The sequence below is a fragment of the Penaeus vannamei genome, chromosome 28 (assembly GCF_042767895.1).
Source record: "Penaeus vannamei isolate JL-2024 chromosome 28, ASM4276789v1, whole genome shotgun sequence".
Taxonomy (NCBI): Eukaryota; Metazoa; Arthropoda; class Malacostraca; order Decapoda; family Penaeidae; genus Penaeus; species Penaeus vannamei.
This window is the reverse complement of record NC_091576.1, coordinates 16,063,605-16,073,737: the sequence shown is the minus strand read 5'-3', so window position 1 is coordinate 16,073,737 and position 10,133 is coordinate 16,063,605. Positions and strand designations below refer to the sequence as shown.

The following is a 10,133-nucleotide window of genomic DNA, read 5'->3' as shown; positions in this document are numbered from 1 at the left end:
CCCTTGAGCTAAAGTCGAAAATTAGGTTCAGATATCCAGTTTCCAAGCCCTCGCGAATTCAGAACCGGTATTAAATAGAACGAAGTAGGAAGAACGCAAATATAATAATGATAATAAAAAAAAAAACTAAAAAAAAGAATGAATGGGAGTACGGAATTAATCACTAAAAAAAAAAAAATGTGTGATGGATGGGACGAGGATGGAGAATGGGGGATGGGGAGGGGAGTAGGAGAGAGGAGGATGCAGGATAGTGGATGGAAGATGGAGGATAGAAGAGGAGGTGGCGGAGGAAGAAGAGCAGGAGGAGGTGCAGGAAGATGATGATGATGATCATGGTGGTGGTGGTGGTGATGTGATGATGATGATGATGATGATGATGATGATGATGATGATGATGATGATGATGATGATGATGATGATGATGATGATGATGATGATGATGATGACGAAGGTGAAGATGAAGATGAAGAAGGAGGAGGAGGTACGAGGATAGAGAGAATGAAGGATGGAGAATGGAAGAAGATGGAGGAGGAGGAAGAGGAGAAGGAGAAAATGCAGAAGGAGAGCGAGAGGAATGTGGAACAAAGAAGAGGGGGAAGGAAAAGGGAGAAAAAAAAACAGGAAATTTCAGTGGTAGAAAAACGGATCGTTAACATAAAGGAGGCGGGAGACAAGGAATCAAAATTCAAATTCAAAACAGAAAGAGATTGAGAGAGAGGGAGAGAGAGAGAGAGAGAGAGAGAGAGAGAGAGAGAGAGAGAGAGAGAGAGAGAGAGAGAGAGAGAGAGAGAGAGAGAGAGAGAGAGAGAGAGAGAGAGAAAGAGAGAAAGAGAGAAAGAGAGAAAGAGAGAAAGAGAGAAAGAAAGAAAGAAAGAAAGAAAGAAAGAAAGAAAGAAAGAAAGAAAGAAAGAAAGAAAGAAAGAAAGAGAGAGAGAGAAACGAGATAATAAGAAATGAGAAAAAAGTAGAAAGAAAGTGAAATGAGAAAGAAGGGGAAGAAAGAGAAAGAAAGTGAGAGTGAGTGATAACAGGAGAGGAAGAGTAAAACAAAGAGTAAGAAAAAGAAAAGAATAAGGCGAAATAACCCGAGAAAAACAATAATAACATAAACAAAATTAAATAAAATTAAAACTAAAGAAAAAAGACAAGAACAAAAAACAAAGACACAGCAAAGAGAAAGAAGACCCGCCTACAGACTCAAACAAAGAAAAAAAAACAGACAAAGACAAAGGACGCCAAGGGAACAGCCAAGAGCGAGGCATCCTAGGCATCCTCCGTGGGAAGAACCGAGCATCTGGCGCCACCAGCAAGGTCGGGAAGGATATAAAATACTCCAAAAGGGTGTAGGATGTCGCGCCACTTAGACGGCATCTGCACCTCGAGAGAACTTGATGGGGGAAAAACTAAATTAAATGCAACAGATTATTCGAAAACAATCGAAATACTGAATGAAGTGTAGCAAATCACTCGTACTCAATGGAAATACTGAATGACGTGTAACAACTCACTCGCAAACAATCGAAATACTGAATGAAGTGCAGCAAATCACTCATAGTCAATGGGAATAGTAAATTATTCGTAATCTGAATGAAATAGAATAGATTATTCGTAATCCATACTGAATGAAATATAGTAGATTATTCGTAATTAATGAAAATATTGAATTAATCGCAGTGGATTATTCGTAATCAATAGAAATACTGAATAAATGTAGTAATATACTCGTAATCAGTGGACTGTTCACAACCAATGGAAATGCCGAATGAAATACAACGGCTTATTCGCAATCAATGGAAATACTGAATGAAATGTAGTGAATCATTCGTAATCTAAATGAAATACATCAAATACAGTAGATAATTCGTAATCAATACTGAATGAAATGTAGACGACTATTCGTAATTCAATCAAAATACGGAATGAAAAGGAGGGTTATCCGTAAACTCATTTTCTTCACTCGGATTAATGTGAATGCAGCAATACCAAGCACAGAAATCATGTCCGTAACTATTGTCCATTTCATTATCTTTATTGATATTAGAATCAATGTTAAGATCACGATCTGATTAAACGATCAAAAATTATTATGTTAGACTTCTTATCACTAAGCTATTCTAATAAAAACCAGCATCAGCAGCTTAATGACAGCAGTAGTATGATGATGATGATGACGATGACGATGACGATGATGATGACGATGATGATGATGACGATGACGATGATGATGATGACGATGATGATGATGACGATGACGATGATGACGATGATGATGATGACGATGATGATGATGACGATGATGATGATGATGACGATGATGATGATGATGACGATGATGATGACGATGACGATGATGATGATGACGATGACGATGATGACGATGATGATGATGATGATGATGATGATGATGACGATGATGATGATGATGACGATGACGATGATGACGACGATGGTGATGTTGCTTTCGTTATTGTTCTCGTCGTCGTCATCTCCGTAGTAGAAGTAGGAACAGCAAACTCAACATAGCGATTACAATAAATAAACTGAGCACACGATCTGCAAACATTATTCCATCATCGCGAAGGAAAGGAACGGAGGGAGGGAGGGAGGGAGGAAAGGAGAGGGAGAGGTTTTAAAGGAAGAAAGAGAGGGTGGGGAAGAGGAGACAGAGGCAGAGAGAGACAAAGAGAGAAAGAAAGTGAGAGAGAAAAATAAAGCTCAGAGACGGCCTGGTATACAGAGACAAGAGAAACATACAGAGAAAGAGATTCAGAGAGAAAAAGACAAAGAGAAAGATAACAATCCCCACACACACACAGTAAGAGACAGCGAGAGAAAGAGAAAAAAACAATTCATTTCTAATGCCAATTTCATGGGCCTGGGAGACGGAGAGACAGGAGAAAGACAGAGAAAGAGAATCAGAGGGAGAAAGAGACAAAGAGATAGACAACCCCCCCCTACACACACGAAAAGAGACAACGAAAGAGAGAGAAAAAAAAAATCCCACCCAAAATCAAAAAAAAAAGTGATAGGAATCGCCAAAGGAAGACGAGAGGTTTTTCCCGCGATTCACTTTCATCACAAGAGGAATGTTGACCGCCGCCGAAACATTCCCCTCCCCCCCTCCCCCTTAACCTCTCTCCCTCTCTCCCTCATGCATCTACCTCATTTCTCTACCTGTGTCGCTCCTTTTATCTCTACCTGCGCCGTTTCTGCCTCTGCCTGTACCCGCAACTGGATATTTCTTCACCGCAAGCGACACGCAGTACAGCACGCTGCCTTTTTATTCATTTAACTATTTATTCATTCACTAATTCATTCATTTCTTTATTCATTCATTTATTTCTTTTTCAGTTCATATATTTAACTATTCATTATTTTTTTCCCTTATTTTACTAAACATTTTGGACTTTCGTAAGTTATCTATAAGCTGTGTCTATCATTTTCAATTCTTTTTGTTTAAAGTTTTGTGCCGCCCACGAATCTCAAGTTTGGCAACCATGACACGCAGTTAAAAAAATCTTTCTTAATACCAATTTCATGGACGAGAAAGCAAGTCTTTTTTTATTATGAACTAATCTAAATCTCATTAATAATCTTTTTTTTTCTCTCTCTTTCGAACAACTTTCGCTCATCAGTGTTCTAGTGTAGGCCTATTGCGTTTTTGAGAGGCCTTCACGCCACGCACTTTGTCTCTCCGGTGAATAGTTTCCCCCAAACCACCCCCTCCCCCTCCCCCCTTACGCCGTCGCCCAGGATTGACCGCACGAGACACTTAAAATGCCTTTTCCCTTCGCCTCTTGAGCACATGGAGGGCACTAAAGGCGGGTTTCCTGTGAACTCATCTCCTGAACACGGGTTTTATCAGTTTACTTTGTTCTTCTCGGACCTTTGCTCTTCCTTTTCTGTCTTACGGTCTCTCTTTGGTTATCTCTCTCTCTCTCTCTCTCTCTCTCTCTCTCTCTCTCTCTCTCTCTCTCTCTCTCTCTCTCTCTCTCTCTCTCTCTCTCTCTCTCTCTCTCCGTCTACCCATCCTTTCTCCTTCCCTCACCCATCCCTCCTTCTTTCTCCCTTCTTTCCTTCTTCCCCCTCTCTCTTCGACCCTCTCGCCTTTCCTTCCATCCCTCCCTCTCTCTCTCTTCCCTATTTCTTCTTTCCTGTTACCACTTTTTTCATCCTTTCTTCCTCCCTCGCTCCTTCCCTATTCCCCTCTGCCCCCCCCCTCTCCTCCTCCCTCACTCCTCCCCATTTCTCTCTCTCTCTCTCTCTCTCTCTCTCTCTCTCTCTCTCTCTCTCTCTCTCTCTCTCTCTCTCTCTCTCTCTCTCTCTCTCTCTCTCTCTCCCGCTTATTTCCTCCTCATCATCTCTTTTCCCCCTTTCTCACTTCTCTACTTTCTTATCCCTTTCTCTCTCCCTCTCCCTCTTCCTACCTTCTTATCTTCATATTCCCTTTCTCTGCCCTTCTTATTTCCCTCTTACTTTCCTTTCTGCCTTTGTTTTTCTCTCTTCCTCACCCCTTGTCTTTTCTCTCTCCTTTTTTCTTCCTCCATTTTCCTTCCCTAATTTCTTTTTCTCCCTCTTTCTCTCTCCCTCCGTCTTTTCTCTTTCTATCTCATTCTTCCCTCAGCATCCCTTGTTATCTCCCTCTTCCTTTTCTCCCTTCATATTTCCCTCTTCAATCTCTTTCCCTTCTTAACTCCCTCTTCCCTCTTTTTCCTTCTTCCCCCTTCTTGTCTCCCCCTTCCTTCTTTCTCCCTTCTTATCTCCCTCTTTCTTAACTTTCTGCCATTTCTTCGCCTTCTTCCCCTCTGTCTTTTCCCTCTTTTTTCTCCTCTTTCACGCCCACTGTCTATCCCCGTTCCCTTCTCATTCCCCTCAATGTTTCCCTCCCTCTTTCTCTCTCCCTCCGTCCTTTCTCTTTCTAACGCCCTCTTCCCTCTTCCTCCATTCCAATCTCCCTCTTCTCTCTTTCTCCCTTCCAATCTCCCTCTTCCTATCTCCTCAGCCATTTTTTATTCCCCCCTCCCCTCCCCCTTCTGCATTACAAACTCACAGTTAATGATCTCCCACTAATGCCCGCACGCCAAGGAAAAAACGCAATGACAAGGCAGTTTGCCATTGCAATTACGGCAACCGCATGGCAATTACGGCGCCTGCGGTAACATGATCACAAGCACTGTCATTCATCACAATGGCATTCACAATAGCTAGCATTCGTTACAATACACCATACCAAGAATCATCACCTGTGCAGCGAAGGCCAGTGTCAGGTAGGCCTACAAAGCACCGGGTCCTTTTAAAATCAAAAAGCCGAAAAAAAACTCTATAGGCCTAGACTATATGTACTGAATAGTGCGCCGAGGAAAATAAACATCAAGATACGGAAAAAACGCACATAAAGACCGACTGATATCTTTTATAAGCATGGTAATTGTCGTGAAGAGTGTGGTGGCTTTAACCATGATAATGATGGTGGTGATAATAATGAAGGTGATTGCAGTTATCATGATTATAATACCGATGGTCAAAATACTAACAATGATGGTGGTGGTGGGGGTGGTGACTGATGGTGGTGGTAGGGGTGGTGACTGATGGTGGTGGTAGGGGTGGTGACTGATGGTGGTGGTGACTGGTGGTGGTGGTGACTGGTGGTGGTGGTGGTGGTGGTGGTGGTGGTGGTGGTGGTGGTGGTGGTGATGATGATGATGATGGTGATGATGATGATGATGATGATGATGATGATGGTGATGATGATGGTGGTGATGATGATGACGATGATGATGATGGTGATGATGATGACGATGATGATGATGATGATGACGATGATGACGATGATTGGTGGTGGTATTGGTGTTGTTTGTGTTGGTATTGGTGGTATTGGTGTTGGCGGTGTTGGTGGTATTAATGTTGGTGTTGGTGGTGGCGGTAATGGTGATGGTGGTATTGGTGGTTGTGGTGAGTTTTGTTGTTGGTGGGGGTGGGGGTGGTGACTGGTGATGGTGCGGGAGCTGACTGGTGGTGGTGGTGGGGGTGGTGACTGATGGTGGTTGTGGGGGTGGTGACTGATGGTGGTGGTGGGGGTGGTGACTGATGGTGGTGGTGGGGGTGGTGACTGATGGTGGTGGTGGGGGTGGTGACTGATGGTGGTGGTGGTGGTGGTGCGCCTGATGGTGGTGGTGGTGAGCCTGATGGTGGTGGTGGTGAGCCTGATGGTGGTGGTGGTGAGCCTGATGGTGGTGGTGGTGAGCCTGATGGTGGTGGTGGTGAGCCTGATGGTGGTGGTGGTGAGCCTGATGGTGGTGGTGGTGAGCCTGATGGTGGTGGTGGTGAGACTGATGGTGGTGGTGGTGAGACTGATGGTGGTGGTGGGGGTGGTGACTGCTGGTGGTGGTGGGGGTGGTGACTGATGGTGGTGGTGGGGGTGGTGACTGATGGTGGTGGTGGGGGTGGTGACTGATGGTGGTGGTGGGGTGGTGACTGATGGTGGTGGTGGTGACTGATGGTGGTGGTAGGGGTGGTGACTGATGGTGGTGGTGGGGGTGGTGACTGATGGTGGTGGTGGGGGTGGTGACTGATGGTGGTGGTGGGGGTGGTGACTGATGGTGGTGGTGGGGGTGGTGATTGATGGTGGTGGTGGTGGTGGTGAGCCTGATGGTGGTGGTGGTGAGCCTGATGGTGGTGGTGGTGAGCCTGATGGTGGTGGTGGTGAGACTGATGGTGGTGGTGGTGAGACTGATGGTGGTGGTGGTGAGCCTGATGGTGGTGGTGGTGAGACTGATGGTGGCGGTGGGGGTGGTGACTGATGGTGGTGGTGGGGGTGGTGACTGATGGTGGTGGTGGGGGTGGTGACTGATGGTGGTGGTGGGGGTGGTGATTGATGGTGGTGGTGGGGGTGGTGACTGATGGTGGTGGTAGGAGTGGTGACTGATGGTGGTGGTGGGGGTGGTGACTGATGGTGGTGGTGACTGGCGGTGGTGGTGGCTGGTGGTGGTGGTGGTGACGATGGTGATAATCATATGATGTCGCTCATGTGATATTAATCACATGATGATGGTGTTGATCACATGATGATCAGCATCCTCTTCATCACCATGCCTGATTGATGAAGATAACTGATTATTGATGATACTGAGGACTGCAATGGGAGTGACTGAAGACTGTCACACCGATAATGCTATATATAGTGATGCCAATTGAAGACACGGTAATTAGCAATGATCAGTGACACAGACAGACACAACTCGAAGAACCCCATTCACCATCGCCACTATCAAATCAAACCCGCCGAAACCAGCAAAGGAATTTAAAAAAGGAAATGATACAAAGGCTTATCTCCAGCCTACGAATTTATCTCTGCAACCTCCGAAAAATCACGAGCATCCCAAAATATATCAAAATACATGACAAAAAATTCGCAAAAGACAGTTTCCGGAATTATCATCTTCGAGACGTTTTTAAAAACATATATTTCTTATAAGATGTATGCACCATTTTTCGGTACTGACCTGTAACCTCATTCTGGTCGTCGAGGGTAAAGTCACAAAATTCTTGCGATTCCTCGATTTCTTTCCCTTGGAGGAGCAGCTTGATGTTCCCCTCGATGGAATCCATCCTTATTCGCCTGAACTTGAGAATCCTGGAAGGACGTTCAACACCTACACTCGACAAGGACTCAAACGAGACTGACTGAAGTTCAGCGGCTTCCTCAGCACACGACTGGACCGACACTGTTACCAACGCCCTCTTTTGGGGGGGTCCTTTTATTATCTGTGTCATAGCAGCTTTAGTCTTGATATTTCCTTATTGAAGTTCTTTTTATTCTTCAAAAATACCTCAGAATATTTTTTAATGGTCTAGGTAAATTTTTGAGAGATGTCAAAGCTGCGTCTTATTCCGTAATATTTTTTATGGTAACAATTTTACGCCAAACGGTATACGGTTTATTTTACGAAATTTCTGGAAAAATTTATATGTTTCAGGACTATATAAATTAGATAATCTGTCCATACAATATGCTAATTTTTTCTGTCAAATTCTAATCTGCAACCTAACTAAATTTAAGATAAAACTGATAAACATGCGATTGCATTTTAAAGATTACAATATTTAGATTATCATAAATCTAATCAAGAACTCATTTCTTACTCCAAAGTTTAAATCAATGATAACTAATTCATAACAGAATAAGAAAAAATAAAACTATAATATCATAATAAAACAGGTTTTGTCGGAATCGCAGAGTGTTGTTGTCATCACAGTCGTCATAAGAAATCTCTCACACCTGTAACTTGTGACCTGTCACCCCTTAAGAATTTATTTTGGCTAGAGAAACCATATACTATACATTTCTTCAGTTGTTTGACAACTGATACGAGATGGTAAGTTTTTAAAAAATGGAACATGATTACGTGGCGTCTCGTAGTAATGGGATATTACATGAAAATAAGCTAGCCAAGGATTTTAGCCCAGAAAATTATTTTCATATTTACTAAAGAGTTACTCAATATATTCAGTACCTGTTTTCATACCATTATTAATCAATCTTCAGAAAAAAAAACAGGATTTAAAGACCTTTGATATTGTTTTCATTGTTAGTTCTACACATATTTTGTATAACAAAACCTGTCTTTGGACTGATCTGAAAACACTATTTGACCGGCATTATTTCTCACCACGACCAAATCGGGATTTCTTTCATCCCAGGATCCTCGGGGATTATAACTATAGATGTCTCTGAGCTATAACATGTTCAAAATACTCAGCCCAAAGTTATTGTATGTGAAGAAATGGGGTGTGGCTTTGAGTCTTTGGTACAGGTCCAGTTCCATACAGCATTTGTTTAGAGGAAAAGAAAAATATGCAAACAATAGAGCGAGTGATTCTAAGAAACTTATCTTCTATGATATGCAACTGCAATTCAATAATAACGAAGTCATTAGAATAAAGAGGAAGTATAAGTAAGAAGTGGACTATATGTCTTACTTATGGTCACTGGCCACTTCCAATTTTTGAAGTTAAGTGACTAGAAATCCACTTGCAGAAATCCAGTGTGGAGACATCTTTTTTTGATAGAAAATACTGTAATATCTAAATTGTATAGATAGATTGCTGTTTATGTTATATTAGTCTTTTTATGAATCTTTGTGAAGTTTTATACATTTTACATAAAACGCAATGGATTACAATACCAACTCGGGGAAACCATTTCAATTTACTATATTTCCAGCATTTCCTTCAAGCATATACAAGTGTAAGTGTGCACTTTAAAGTATTGTAATGGTATGGTCAGGGTAGTTTCATAATTAGATGAGATGAGGGTAGGATAGGTTTATTAAGCTGATGTTAGTTTTGGTTTAATTTTTAGCTATGATAGGTAAGGTTTAATATGAGATTAGGCTTATATAAATGAAAAAAAAGGAAGTTTAGAGTCTAACCATTATTTGAAGTTTCCAATAATAGTTAAGTATTGCAGACTTTAGAATGTTTTACAAGTATGTCAGACCTATCATCTGCCAGAATTTTAGATGAAAAAAAAAATAGAAAAAATTTAGTCCTGGCTATAGTCCAAGGTAAGGGAGGGTATCCACTCAGAGTTACAGTCTTCACCTGACAAATAAAAGCCCTATAAAAAAAGCCACCAGCTTAGCCCCTAGACAGGAGGACATGACATAGAGCAATCCCGTATTGAAAGAAACTGTTAGAATTTAATAAGATAAAACAAGGGTTCTGTTAGCAGAACTCAAACCATGACCAAGAGTGAATGGAACATACAAAACTACTAGAATTGTATATGAAAGGTTTGAGATTATGAAAACTATATTTTGATATCAAATGAATCAGTAATTGTCTTTGCTTTATCTTCTGGTGAAGGGCAGCGAAATTCCACATGCAACTGATAGAGCTCAGATGGGTTCTTTATTTGACAACAAATCATAAGGAAGCTCAGCAAGCTCATCCTCCCAGAATAGGCATAGTGAGGGATTGTTTACTGGGATGCACAAATTATGGTAGCCCTACATGTAAAAGAGAAGGAGAAAAGAGAACATTTAATTGAGGACTCTGTATTAAGTTTTATCACTTCTTTTTCAAACTCCTGAAAAAAGGATAAAAGAACACCATGGTGACAAGACATGGAG

General features: G+C 41.9%; 1 protein-coding gene across 2 annotated transcripts in view; it reads right to left on the bottom strand.

Moving 5' to 3' along the window:
- LOC113803116 (8-oxo-dGDP phosphatase NUDT18) overlaps nt 1-7,783 on the bottom strand; it is a 23,043-nt gene extending 15,260 nt beyond the window's left edge. For both annotated transcript variants that reach the window (XM_070141330.1, XM_070141331.1), the window contains exon 1: nt 7,503-7,783. In XM_070141330.1, coding sequence (XP_069997431.1) covers nt 7,503-7,773 — 271 coding nt within the window. In that variant the 5' untranslated portion in view covers nt 7,774-7,783. The remainder of the gene's footprint in view (nt 1-7,502) is intronic.
- Nucleotides 7,784-10,133: the final 2,350 nt, after the last annotated feature.